The sequence below is a fragment of the Nannospalax galili genome, unplaced genomic scaffold (genome assembly GCF_000622305.1).
Source record: "Nannospalax galili isolate Female #2095 unplaced genomic scaffold, S.galili_v1.0 scaffold135, whole genome shotgun sequence".
NCBI lineage: Eukaryota > Metazoa > Chordata > Mammalia > Rodentia > Spalacidae > Nannospalax > Nannospalax galili.
In genome coordinates, this window is record NW_008338998.1 from 4317533 (window position 1) to 4332366 (window position 14834).

At 41.3% G+C, this 14834-nt stretch overlaps 1 protein-coding gene across 1 annotated transcript in view; it reads right to left on the minus strand.

Moving 5' to 3' along the window:
• Thsd7b (thrombospondin type 1 domain containing 7B) overlaps window positions 1-14834 on the minus strand; it is a 571555-nt gene that overhangs the window by 25390 nt on the left and 531331 nt on the right. The window contains exon 20 of the mRNA XM_029563816.1: window positions 8536-8681. Within this exon, the coding sequence (XP_029419676.1) occupies window positions 8536-8681 (146 nt within the window). The remainder of the gene's footprint in view (window positions 1-8535; window positions 8682-14834) is intronic.

The window sequence follows — 14834 nt, forward strand, 5'->3', positions numbered from 1 at the left end:
GGATCAGATAATGGGCGGGCTTTTGTCTCTCAGGTAAGCCAGGGAATAGCCACTGCACTGGGGGCCAATTGGAAACTAGATTGTGCTTATAGACCCCAGAGTTCAGGATAGGTAGAAAGAATGAATAGAACTCTAAAAGAGACCTTAACCAAATTAGCTTTAGAGACTGGCGCAGACTGGGTGGCTCTCCTCCCCTTTGCCCTTTTTAGAGTGAGAAACACTCCATACCAGATGGGGTTGACCCCCTTTGAAATCATGTATGGAAACCCCCCTCCCATGATACCTAGCCTCCAAGCTGACCTAGTATTGACCTTGGGAGACCAGGACATACTGGACTCACTCCAACGGTTGCAGTTCACCCACCAATGGGTCTGGCTGCAACTCAGGGCTATATATGAAGCTGCTGTTCCCCCGCAACCCCACAGGTTCAGGCCCGGCGACTGGGTCTTCATCCGCAGACACCAACAGAAAAATCTCGAACCAAAATGGAAGGGTCCCTTCATGATCCTCTTGAAGACTCCCACGGCACTCAAAGTGGACGGCGTTGCGACTTGGGTGCACTATTCCCATGCAAAACCTGCCAACCCATTTGCAGTCCCAGAGGATTTCAAAGGAGACACCTGCAAGGCATCCCAACACCCTTCAAACCCTCTCAAGCTTCAAATCTGGTGGGACACCTCTTGCTAACCTGTCTGCTGGTGACTGGGACCCTCCTGATGAGAAGCTTAAATCCCCATGCACCAGTACAAGTGACTTGGATGTTGGCTAACATGGAAACGGGAAAGGCAGTGTTAACTCTGACTGAGGACCATCCACGTAACACCTGGTGGCCCCCGCTTGATGTTGACCTCTGTATCCTAGCGGATGGGCTGTATGACACAGGCCTGGATGGAAAAACTTTGGGGTATGAAGACTCCTCGGCAGGCTATAATTGTAAATTCAAATCAGGGGTTAGAAACCTACGAGCTAAAAGTTTCTATGTCTGCCCAGGACCTCATGTTAAACCAGGGTGGGGGGCCCAACACTATTATTGCCAGCACTGGGGATGCAAAACAACTGGGGAGGCTTGGTGGTTAGCAACCGCCCCAGGGGAGCTCATTACCATCAGGCGAAACCAGATGGGGACACCATGGCAGACTGGTTCGGGTAGCAATCCCTCACATTGCAATCCCTTGCTCATTAGGTTCACTGATAAGGGAAAAAGGGACAAAGGATGGGGAACAAGCAGACCTTGGGGACTGCGTTTATGGCTCAATGGTTATGATACGGGACTCTTATTTTCTCTCCAACGACAGGAAACCCCCAAAACAGCCGCAATCGGCCCAAACCCTGTCCTGGTCCTGGGGGCGGGTCCTTCCTCAGTGGGGGGTCCGCTAACTGAACTCACTACTCAGTTTAAAGTCGAGACTCCCATGGTTCATTCTTCCCTGCGTTCTTCCCTAATCCAACCTCCGGCTGGCCAAGAGAGCTTAATAAGACCATTAGATCAGGCTTACTTCTTTTTAAATGCCACCCACCTGAGCCGGGCTGTCTCCTGCTGGTTGTGTTATGACACCGCTCCTCCCTATTATGAAGGAGCTGCAGTGCAAGGTAATTATACAATTAGCCCAAATGACTCACGCTGCAGGTGGTCTTCCAAGGCAAGCCTCTCCCTAGGGAGAATTACAGGCTCAGGGACCTGTATAGGAAGAGTCCCCACCTCATACTCCTTTCTATGCAACCAGACCGTCTCAGTTAATGCATCAACTCAGAGGTATTACATTCCTCCCAATGATACCTGGTGGGCCTGCTCTACAGGGCTGACACCCTGTGCCCAATCACAAGTAGTCAATGCAACCTGCTTCTGTGTGCTCACTCTCCTCTTCCCCCGCTTAGTATATCACTCAGATGAGGAATTCTTGCAGCTTTACCTACAACAAGATCAGGTCCCCCTGCGTGTAAAAAAGATCCCCATAGTTGCAGCCGTGACTCTTGTGACTCTAGTAAGTATGGGAATAGCTTCAGGAATAGGCATGGGAGCCACTGCCATCATACAAGGCAATGCTCAATACGCTGACCTAGGCATCAGCTTGGACGCTGATCTCCAGCGTCTAGAGGAATCCATAAGTCAGCTCCAAGGTTCCATTAGCTCATTAGCAGAAGTGGCCCTGCAGAATTGGAGAGGGCTGGATCTCCTCTTCCTACAGTGGGGGTCGGGGGGGGCTATGTGCCGCTTTGTGGGAAGAATGTTGCTTCTACCGAGACCATTCAGGAGTTATAAGAGATAACATGGCCAAGATCAGAGAGGGACTAGATGCCAGACATAAACAGAGGCAGGAAACGCAGGGGTGGTTCGAATCTTTGTTCAACAAATCCCCATGGCTGACTACCCTCATCTCCACTCTCCTAGGTCCCCTCATAATCCTGCTTCTGATACTCACCCTAGGGCCATGCATCCTTAATAGACTAGTGCAGTTCATAAAAGACAGGTTAGGCACCATCCAACTCATGGTGCAGAGACAAGAAGCTTATATGCCCCTTAGGACAGACCTCCCAGACACTTATGAACTGACTGTCCGGAACTCATGATGGGGTTCCCCAGCTACAAGACAAGGGGGGAATGTAGGACCCGGAGATCCTCTTCATTCAACCCCTCCTGACACCCCACTGGTTGCTCTTTTCAGCTTCTGTGTAATGCTTGAAATGCTCGCCTGCTGCTACTCATCCCCTGCTGTTCCTCTTCCAGGAAACTATAGATTAGATAAGCTGGGGCATGGACACTGCCCTATAGAGTAAAAATGAAGACTCCTGACCACACAGATGGCCAGCGCATTCCACAACCCTGAGAATAGCACCCGCCAATAAAAAACCTCCACTGCCGCATCCTGTACAACCGATCAGTTTAAAAGTGTGTTGGCGTGTGCGGGATTCTTGGACCAACCACAAAGTGATACTGTTATTCCCCTCCTCCCTTTGTCTCTAACCTATAAAGAGCCCCTTCTTCACCCACCCGGGGCTCTCAGCACGGATCCGTTATTTTGATGTGGTCTGAGAGCCCGAGCTTGAGCCCAAATAAACCATAAACCTTGCTTTTGCATTTTGGTGTGTTGCGTCCTCGGTGGTCTTCTTGGGGTCCTGTGGATGAGGTATAACATTACCAAGTTGTTTTAGCTTCCATCAAGTCCAAAAGCTGGTGGAGAGCTAGTTTTGTATCTAGACCCTGCTGTGGTTAGTGTGTGTCTGTTTTGGAGAGAGAGAGGAGAGAGAGAGAGAGAGAGAGAGAGAGAGAGAGAGAGAGAGAGAGAGAGCGCTTAATAGACCCTCTAGCCCACAAATCTCACCATTGCACTCCATAGCTGCATTCAGAGACGTCACGTGGTAGAACCCTTTATTAGGTGACAGTCTGACAACTCTACCTGGAAAAGTGGGTCTCATCTCTTTCTTATCCCTTCTTCTCTACTGATACTGCATTGCTCAGACCTTACAGATGCTGTGGTTCTCACAGAAGTAGAAGTGAAAAAGGGCAAAAAGGGTCAGTTAAAGTAGTCAAGGTACTGATCCAGGGCATAAAACAAGTGATCTACAAATTCACAGGTCAGCTGGCACTAGCCAGGCACAGTGGCAGAAGCTTCTGGGCCTCAAGGGATCTCATGGGTGACTGCTTGGAGGGGCAGGATGATGCAGACCACCAGCTAAGGAGGGTTCTCAATATGAAGGAAGTTGAGACTTAAAAACATTCAGTATCTGTCCTCTTCCCCTATAGGTGCAGTTTCATTTTCTGAGGATTCAGTTAGCTAGAGTTAACTGTGGCCTAAAAGTGTCAGATGGGCTGCATGTGATGGTGTCTTTAATCCCAGCACTCAAGAGGCAGAGGCAGGTAGAACTTTGTGAGTTAGAGGTCAGTCTGGTCAATATAGCAAGTTCTGGGTCAGCTTGGCTATAGAAAGACCCTGTCTTTACAAAGAAGTGTCAAATGAGAAATTTCAGAACTAAACAACTTAGGTTTTTAACTGCATGCCATTCTGAAAGGCATGATGAAATTTTCTCCACACCATTCTATCCCACCCAGGATGTGAATCACCTCTTTATGAAATATGTCTAGGCTCTGTCTGCTACTCATCTGTCAGTCACGTGGCAGCTATCCTGGTCATCAAAACAACTATTGTAGTAACACAGTGCCTGAGTCTAAGCAAGCTTTATTTAGTTAATAATGATCCTAAAGCACAAGGTAGAAATGTTTACAGTTTTTTAAAATATGTGTTATACTTGTTATTATTGGTTATTCTTGTTAATCTCCCACTGTGTCTAATTTATAAACTGTAAGTATTCATGCTTAGGAAAAATGTACTGTATTGTGTCCAGTGTTATCTGATTTCACGCATCCCCTGAGGATCTTGGAATGTATATCTCATGAGTGGTAGCATGGTAAAATGGGGACAGATGTACTGGCAAACAAGGAAAAGTTCTATTTGCAGGAATCCAAATCTGGGCAGCACAAAGCACGGGAGAACCACCTACTGGTTCCTTGTAGGTGGATCTTCCACATGCCCTCAGGAGGCAGAAGAATAACAGGAGCTCTCAGGTCATTTCTGTGAGGGCAGAAAATAAGAGCCCATCGTCCCCTCTCGGTGCCACTCTTCTATTACTGGTTGGGCTTCAACATAAGAATTATGAGGGGCCCAAACACTGTGACCACAGCAAATGGCAATTTCCATATTGATTCATCAAGATCTTATCTTTGGTTGGATCATTTCTACAGCTATTGTTTACTTATGAAAAGTTACCAACATTTTAGGCCTAAATGCAGTTTTGGTGATAAGAGGTTTAAAATCAAGTCACAGTCTACTCATTCAAAACAAATGTTTGCAGTCTAAAATGGAAAATAACGAGTATAAATTAAATTTTCTTTTTGGTGGGGAGTGTTCTTTTATACGTTAGAAACCTGATGATGGCACTGTTGAATTTTTTATGTGTCTGTTTGCTAATGAACATTGGACTTTGTATACTCAGAAACAAGTGTAAAGATACTACAATAGATGTGGACTTGGAAAATCCTGGTACCTGGAACTTCAGCTACCAGAGGATGCAGTGATGAGTTTGACACTCCATCAGGCAGCTTGTGTAGCAGCACAGGAAACAAGCCTGCAGTGGGGATGACCTTAAAAACCAAGACAAACAGCAATAGGCTCCTGGTATGTATCTTGGGATCAGCCCACATTCAACCTTAATCTCTTATTCTTTTAAGGACAGCTACAATATGAGGAGAAATCAGCATTAGAATGCTAATTCCATTCCTGAAACAAGCACTGCTTTTCACAGAATTTACACACTATGGCCTGAAGGCAGACCCCAACTTCTTAGAGAAGACTGCAGACAGAGTTCCCTCATCCATCTTCACTGCCCAGATCATTAATAGTGGCTTTGTACATACTGAATTTATACCTCTACCAGATATAGACAGATAGATGCACTAATAACCATAATCAGAATATCAATAAAATTTATAACAACAACAATTCACTGAGAATTTATGATAGGTACCATGCTAACTATTTTATATAATTTATCTAATCTCTCCCCAAAACTCAGTAAAAGTAAGTAAAGTTAGCCTTCCATAGCTGGAAGAAAAATCCACATTCCCTAATTGCAGATTTAACCAATTCTTTAATTTAATTTAATTCTTTTTTAGAATTAAAAAGATGTTTAAAATTACTTCTGGAATGAACATGTGTAGTATTTTTTCTTTCAGTCCGTATGACATACAACATAACAAATATTTGTATAGCACATTCCATTAAGCACTATAATTAATCAGTAGATATTAAAGTATACATGTACACATAGTATATAGGCTGTATGCATTTGATATGAAAGACTTGAGTTTCTGAAGGTGTTGTTACCTATGGTATAAGGAGGGGACCTGGGTCAATCTATTGCTACCTTCATAAGACAGTTAAGAAAATAATGCTTTGAGAGGTTAGATACTTGGCCAAAAATCCACAACCAGGAATTTCCAGAACTATTACCAATATTAGGGTTGTTAGACAGGATCTAAACTCTTCAACCCTTTGTATGAAAAGACATGAGTGGCAGAGGTCCTGGGGTAGGGTTAGAAGGGGTTTCTGAAGATGAATACATACTTTTGCTAATGTCTTTATATTAAGAATAGTGGCAGGGTTGTCATAGCCACTATACCCTATGCAAGACTGTTACAATGGCTTGATACTTCCTAAAGGCAAGCAGCCACTAAAACACCATTGCCACCATCAGTGGCAGAGCTCCCAGCAAGGTTACAACATGGCACAGACAGAGGAAGTAGGCAAATAGCTGGAAAGAGATGACTTCCTTTGAGTGAAAGGCCTGCATGCATTTTGATAAGTAGCACCAAAAAATTGGCTTGCCTGTAAATGAAAGAAAGGACACTTCACTGAAAAGATACCCTATTATCTGCCTCACAAAGAGGTTGGTAAGTAGGAAAGTCAGGATGCACCTGGAGTTCAGGACAAAGTCAGCTTAGATGTGTCATGGAGTCTTTTCTTGTTGTGCCCCTGCTTTGGTCTTTTTCTTTATGCTTTCTTGCTTTTGAGTGATTGACTTGTAATAGCTAAGAGTTCCTGATCACAGGTTCTCTGAACAGCTTCCAATCCTCTTCAAACTCATGGGAAGGAACACTGACTGACCTTGTTTAGGTACCCAATGGGTGTAATTTTTATTTTGATTCCAGACTTAGTTCCTTGAGAGCTTTGAGTGAAGTCATTCTCTTCCTAATGGTCAGTGCTGGTGGGTGGGTCTCGCCCTGTCCAGAACCTTGAGGCAACTTTGCAGTTTCTTGAGCTGAAAGCCAACTCCAGTTCTCATGGGACCCTGAGGCCTCTTAAACTGATGTCACACCTGCCTCCCCCACCTACCACAGTGCCATGGTACAGGAGGACCACAGCCCATCACTGTCCCTTTGGTTCTGGTACAAACTCAACACGATGGTAAGGCATTCTATTTGGCATTTTCCCAAAGTGATCCTATAAGTTGGTAGACTTGTCTATCAAAGACCAAAAGGCTCCTGACACCTGAGAAGACAAAAGGGAAGGTGGAAAGGCAGAGTAGGGACTGCACCCTTGGAGAGACTGGAGTGGTTGCATTGCTAGTCCCTCGGCCTCTCCCTCCTTCCGTTTAGCCCTCCCTTTTTGTAACTTTCTTCTCCCTTGCCCTGCAATGGCTCCCTGAATTCTTCGAGTTTATTTTCTCTACTCTTTCAAAGTTATCACAACTATAAGAAGAACTATTTTGTTCATTTCCTTGATGTAAGTAATTTTAGGCAGTGCTTAAAATTGTCAAAGATGTCAGAAATATTTTTAGACTAGTAGACAAAATTTTAATATTTAGAGTTGTTAGTTTACTTCTGAATTTGTTAATCAGCCCAACTACCTCATTTCCCCCCAAAGAAGACTGAACAAATGTACCACATATTTTTCTTTGAGACCTATTAAAATACATGGACATTTAACATCTGCAAGATTACAGTGCTGCTCAACAATGACATCCTGATAGGAACACTAAACATCTTTATGACAATACTCTGCAGATTTCTTAATGCATAATCAAAATTATTGGTATCTAATTAAAATATGCTTTGGAACATGAACTGAAGGATAAACCAGTAAAAGAAGGAAATAGAGAAAGTCAACACACTTTTTCCTAAGTCAGAAGCCAGAGCGAACATACAGCAGATCTTTGCTGATCAAGCAAAAGCTCGGGGTCTGAGATATATTGTGATGCTGCCAAGCACTTATATTTCAGGCCAATAAAATACAATCATTGAGGAAAAGGTAGTAACCTTGGTTCATGTAATAATATTAAAATATAACTTTCATATTCTTTTTGGTTTTGTGCCCATATGCATGACTTTGTCAAAACCTAAAAATGTTTAAGAAATATAATCTAAAACAAGCTGTGCATTTCCACAGAACTGGAGTTTTTGCTTAATTAAATCATTCTTTGATATTCCTAGCAAGCCAAGAAAATAGCGTAGAATTCCTGAGGCCGCCAAAGAGCTCGACAGTTCCGTGACCCAGCTTATTATAATCAACACATAACGAACGAATGTTTATTTTCTTAGCAGTGTCACTCTGTGTGAAGCTAACTCACTTGCTTGTATTTTTCCATGTTCTCCACTGTGATAAAAATACCTGTACTAGCCTTGGTGTGGTAATGCACACCTTTAATCTAAGCACTCAGAAGGCAGAGGCAGGTGGCTCACTGTGTGATCAAGGCCAGAAGGGATGGTTTACTTAAGCGGTTCTAGGCCAGCTGGGACTAATGGTGAGACCCTATCTCAACAAACAAACAAACAAACAAACAAACAAACAAACAAACAAACAGTGTTGCCAGAACCTGGTACAATGCATGGTGAGACCCTATCTCAACAAACAACAAACAAACAAACAAACAAACAAACAGTGTTGCCAGAACCTGGTACAATTTACTCTATCAGTGTATTTGATCAGACAACTGCTTTGGAGATACAGAGAAGCAATCTCTAATTGTCATTGTGTGACCTACCTCCAGCTTGCATGATGACCAGTTGCCAAGGACCCAGCTATAGCAGGGAGTCACTGGGCAGGGTTTCTGCTGGGTGAGCTCTGTGGGGCATCGCCGTCCTTCTCCTTGGGTTGGCATAATGATAAATCGAGTCCGGCTCATTCGACCTAAAATGATAAGGGGGTGTCAGCTGCTTGGTTGGTTTGTCTTGGAACTGAAGGACAAGATGCTGTCTTACATATGTAAGCTTTCATGCTAAGGCACTGAATTCTGTTCTGTCCCACTCTCAGGTTTCTGTCATTTCAACCTAGATTTCTAGATCTTGATCTCCATGTTTTAAAAAATGTGAAATTCTGCCTACCTTCTTCTATATTAGTCTTCAGATCTGAACTCTGTGTCACTGTCAAACAGACTGATTTTTTTTAAATGCTGGTAGAATGTAACTTTCTTAACAAATATTTGTTTACTAAGCTCTAGTGTGATCAAGACAGGTATAGTGGTAAAACTGTCAGGTCTTCTGCCTCCAACAAGGGTTTGCATGTTAAACATAAATAGAGAGAGCTGCATTTTTGTCTCCTAGGTTCTAAATTAGTAAGGTATGAATGCCAACCACATAAGCCAAGTTACTCTAAGACATTCCATGGGAAGGTTTCATCCTGAGGTTCTTAAATTTTTCCTCAGTTAATTCACCATGCTATTTTCCCTCGAGATTGTGGGTTTATTTCTTCCTTTACTGAGAACAAAGAAAAAATTGTTGGTTGGCTTGTGGGAAGGAACCACAATGCTTGAAAAAGTCATATATTTAAATAGAGATATTCCACTCTACAGGGAAATGAAAATGTTGATTAATAAAAGTGGCTGAGGAAATAATAGTGTCTCCTCATTATAGAAGCCCTCCTGTGATGAGCTCAATACAGTAATGGATAGAAAATTATTCAGCCTACCCCCCTGCCCCTTTCATGGACCCTTCACTACTTGCTTTTTCACTGATGAGTAATAGACACATTTAATTCAATTATTATTTAATTCAGTTTATCTTGTGAATATGATACTCTTCCTTTGCTGTCACAAAGTGAATTATGTCAGTATATCTGACATATTGGAGACAAAATAGAGCTTTATGGGATCCTGCATTGAAGTGGCACTCCATCTTAGAAGGCACTGGAGGCCATTCTCCTGAGAAGTTGTACTTGAAGCAGAAATATGAAGAGCTACATGCAGACACACTGTGAGTGCACAGGGAGGGCAGGACAGGTCTCAGGATGGGCAGGTTTAGAGAAAGTGCTGTGGTTTTAGTAGACATGAAAGAGTCTTCATGTATATCCTGAGGGAAATAGACTGGTGCTTTCTTAGAATTCACTTGAAAGCCTAAGGGTAATTTATACCTTCACATAGCCAGACTTCTTCCTGTCAGTCAGAATATTATAGATTTTAGTGGTAAATGAAATCTCCCTTTGAAGACACTTAAAGAAAACTAGGAAGTTTCTAAGATTCTAAATTCCTTGGTGACTGGGCTTCTTCAACACTGTACTCTCTACACATTAAGTACTAATTTAAAAAGTACTAGTTGAGGGGGACTGGGAATACAGTTAAGAAGTTGACCACTTTCCTAGCATGTGTGAAACTTTGGGTTCATACAAAACCCCAATATCACTGCAAAATCTCCTAATTGATTATGTACTTATTCCATATTTTTATAAAATGTCTACACTGAATATGAAAAATGTATGATAATATAATATCAAAACATTTACTGAAGTGGTGGCATGTACTTCATAACATTCTAAACGACTCATGGGCACTGACTCGCATAATGGTCAGAACAACCCTGAGTGAAAATCTTATTACAGATAAGAAAAATGGAAGCCCAGAGCATTGAAGTCAGTTGTCTCAAGTTAAACCATTAGCTATCTGGAGACTAATACCTAGGATGAGTGATACCTAGGATGATTTTTCCACAGACTGTTGCATTAACCTCGATGTTGGGTTAACTCAGCAAGAGACTAGGAGAGCTAACTACAGAGGAGTAATATGGGAGGCACCAAAGGAATGCTGGATGGTGGCAGGACCTGTGTCTGTGATGATATGGGCTTGCTGAATCACTGTGCATCCTGGGAACAAAGTTCTTGTAGACAATATATGCATTTGGACATTTTCTAGCATCACTCAAATCAAAGCACAGGTTAGACATTATTCTTGAAATGTTAACTGTCCCTACGAATGTAGTTGGCTCCAAATTTTACATTAATTATTGACCAAGTACTCCTCAACTTTAAATTTTATGTTTATTCTATTGATTAAAGTGTCTATTAACTTAATGTATCATAGTTGCATTATTTTCTGGTTTTGTGAGTTTATTTACAACATAGTGATAAAAGAGACTGTATCTCATGATGATGAAATAACTCTGGGATTCTTATTAACTTGATGGTGTGCTGATGTTCAGTACCTTAGAGTCATTTTACTTATTTCCATTGAAGTGACAGGTATTTTTTGTGGATATGAAAATGGAAGAAAGCTAACAAATGTAAAAGAAAACATGACTTTTTTTTAAAAATGATGAGCTCTCAAGACTGTTCATTGGAAGCATAGCCCTAGAACTTGTCTGTCTTTTGCTATCCAAATGCAAAGGTAAATATGCTTATCCTCAGCAAGAACACCATTATAAACCAAGAAATATATAGTAAATCTATATTTGAAACATATAGTTATTTGAATTGGTTTAAGGCTCAAGAAAAAATACTGGTAGGTTGATCAGACTCTAAGGGATAGAACCACCCCAAAAGCACGTTGGAAATACAGATTAGCCTTAATAGGCCTTCAAAAAGGACAAATAATAATAGAGAGCATGACGTTGGGGGGGGTAAGGTAGTAATGTGGGGGAGGAGAGTAGGGAGAGGGCCTGAATATGGTCAAAATACATTGTATGAAATTCTCAGATCAATAAAAATATTTTAAAACATTTTCAATGAAGGCATGGGAGTATAAATGGACCTGGAGTTTCTATGGGCACACTTGCATTAAGTCACTTTTCTTTTTTAAATAAAAAATATTTTGGTTACATTGAATATATAAAAATCCCTAAAATTAAAGGGTCACAGATTCTGAACTTTTTTTTTTTTTTTGGTCTTTTTGAGACAGGGTCTCCCTGTAGCCCCAGCTGTCCTGGAACTCATTATGTAGACCAGGCTGGCCTTGAACTCACAGATATCTGCCTGCCTCTGCTCCCTGAGTGCTGGGATTAAAGGCATACACCACCACACCCAGGCAATTCTGAACTTTTAAATTAAAAAAATGAAACAACATGAAATGAAAATACTATCATTATGTGAGTTTGAGCTCTTCCATGGCAGTGGTCCAAAATCACCAAGTGTCCATCACAGACAGAATGGGATCTTCAACCTAGTTAGTCTTTCTTAGCAATGACTCTTCTATTAGGGATCACAAATAACAGAAGTCTGGACAACCTGTTTTGGGGATGCTGAATGCTCACGGGGGAAAGAAAGTGTGGAAGATATGGTCAGGAATTAGAAATCCTGATGGGGCTGGAGTACAGGAGGAAGAGATTTAAAATAGCTAATGCACGGTGGAAAGAAGCCTGGAATTGGCACCAACAGCCCATAGTTGGAAACAGTCCTTTCAAATTAACAGCTAGAAAATGATGTGACTGCATGAAAGTAATTTAACTCCTCAGAGCATGAATTTCCTCTTCTGTAAAATAAAGCTAAGGATACAGAAAGTCCTTATTATGTGAGGATAATTCAGGCTGGGGAAAATGTCACTTAAAAGTGAATCTATTTTAAATGGAAATGAAATTATTTTTAATAAATAATAAAAGTGTTTAAATGGGATTTTTCTGGGACTTAGAAGTCTGTAACTGAGTTTATCTAATGTCAGCTACCATACAGATTATAATTACAACTGTGTGCTCACTATCAGTATAAAGAATAAATCAGCCATGTAGGCTTCTTACATAATTTCATGATTGCATTATTAAAATCCACTTTTCATGACTGTTATTTGTATCACGATCATAAAATCTTTGGCCTTTCAGTCACTTTTCATCAATGTGCTTTAGCTGCTTTTTAATCTTTAGTGTGAAGATCATTATATGATCCCTTTGCTGTGGGAACCCATTCCATTTGCAGCTACCGACTGAGCAATAGATCCCCTGACCAATGGTAGAATGGTGTACTAATGGAGGAAGCCTGTTGTAGGGAATGATTTTGGGAGCTCATGAGCATTCTGATGCAATAGAGTATGATTTCCTAGGAACCCACATCATGAAGATTTGGGTGCAGAATACTCAGATGGGAGCATTCTGAATATATTTCTCATAGCCATGAATATCTTACAGAGTATCTAAAATATAGTAAACATGAGTCAAAATATTTACATTTTGAAACTTTTAAAAAGCACTGTTTTATAACAGTTCTTGAAACTGGCCTTCAAACAGACCTGTAATGAGTCCATAAATCATGTTCCCTGTTGTTTTCTGTCCTGTTGACTTATGAAGTATACACAACTATGACTTGACACATCCCTTATGCTCTGGCCTGGGTTCCTTCTGTCCTCTGGGTGATAGAGATGCTTGCTGCCCTATGTATCCCATGCTTATAAAATGAGAAGGAGGAATTTTCTTGGGTACACTCTTGTCTTCTCTTACTTAGATTTATGCTTTTCAACAAAAGCATAAGAAAAGACCCCAGACATCCATTGGAACTGGGATGTGATGGCAGGTATGGACAGTGTGCCTACTTACTGGTGCTTATGAGATGAAGGGAAGGAGCTAATTTTTCATTATTTAGACATTGCCTATAAAATATGTTTCCAATTTAACGAAAACCTCAATTGCTCTTTGCTATTTGCTACCTGTTCTCCTCTCTGAGTGTTTCCTTTCCTTCCTTTGGGAATACCAAAATCCCATTATAACGAACAGTGATACTGGGCTTACTAGCTATCAAATTAGCAATAATTATCTGCTATGATAGAAAAAAGTCTGAGTGGAAAATAAGTCATATGATACCATTATAAAGAACAGAGTCTACAGAGTGAGGATCCTTGGCGAGGACTCCTATATTAAACTTCACCCACTCAGGGCTCAGGGACCACTATGGAAGAGGTGGGTAGAAAGATTGTAAGAGCAAGAGAAGAAGGGGCATGACCATATAGAAATAGAGTCCTACAGGCTCCAGGGACCTTCCTCATATGAACCTACAGCAATGCTGTAAGCACGCAAAAGATCTATGCAAACTCAAGCAGACGAAAACCCAGCATAGAACTGGGGAAATGGGCAGCAAGTCTCAAATCTTAGCTGAGGCACTATTGGGCAGCTGATTACTGCTGGGTGTGGAAGAACAGATCTTCTTAAAGGGAGGGACTCTAGGTAGGCTGACTAGACCCCAGTGGATGAACTTGCACTGAAGGATGTCTGGAGACACTAACTTGACTTGATGTACCTTCACATAAATGACAGAATACATGAAATTCTTTTTTTTGGGGGGGGGACTATGGGAGGGTGCCATTGGGAAGGGGGTATAAATATAATTAAGATGTTCTGAAATACACAAAAATTCAATAAAAAATTTATTAAAAAATCCCTAAAATACAATAACTGAAAACAAAACAAAGGAAAAACCAAGTTGAAAACAGAGACGAGTCCATCCTGGTACTTGCATATAAGTTTGAAGCATATCAGCCCAGCTCACATCACACTCCTTCTGAACTCAACAATCCTTAATACTGCATTCTGAGATTTCACTGACAAGACAAGGTGCTTGTGAGACATTTAAAGCAATTTCAAACCCTCAAAGCTGGCTAAATACTTGTCAAGATTTTTCACACAGAAATAAAATGAATAGAAAGATTTCCTAAATAGAAATTCATCTCTTAGAAAAAGAAAGGGCACATATAGCAATTGCCCATTCTGACCACATAATCAGATCACAACAGCCAGCCACCATGCTCTTTTCAGGAACATGCTTTAAATAATATTTCTTCCGGGGCCCTGACTCAGTTGCTGAATTAGCTCTTTTAGATAACTGTGGACAATGTAGACATGACTCAAGCAAACAATGTTGCGGGGAAGAGTGTATGTAAGGGATGGTGGAGAGGAGAAAGAATAATAGAACACTGAAGAACGTGCCTCTGTAACCTCAAACAGCTTGTTATATAAAAATCTGAGCAAGGTACATGAATGTACTTATTGATTCTTGTGTATTGTAATAGGTAGACATGGAGATAGGCTTCTTTAGCAGTAATAGTGCATGAACCTATCTGCAGCTTCCACTGAGTCATAACTACTTCTGCTTTTGTCTTGC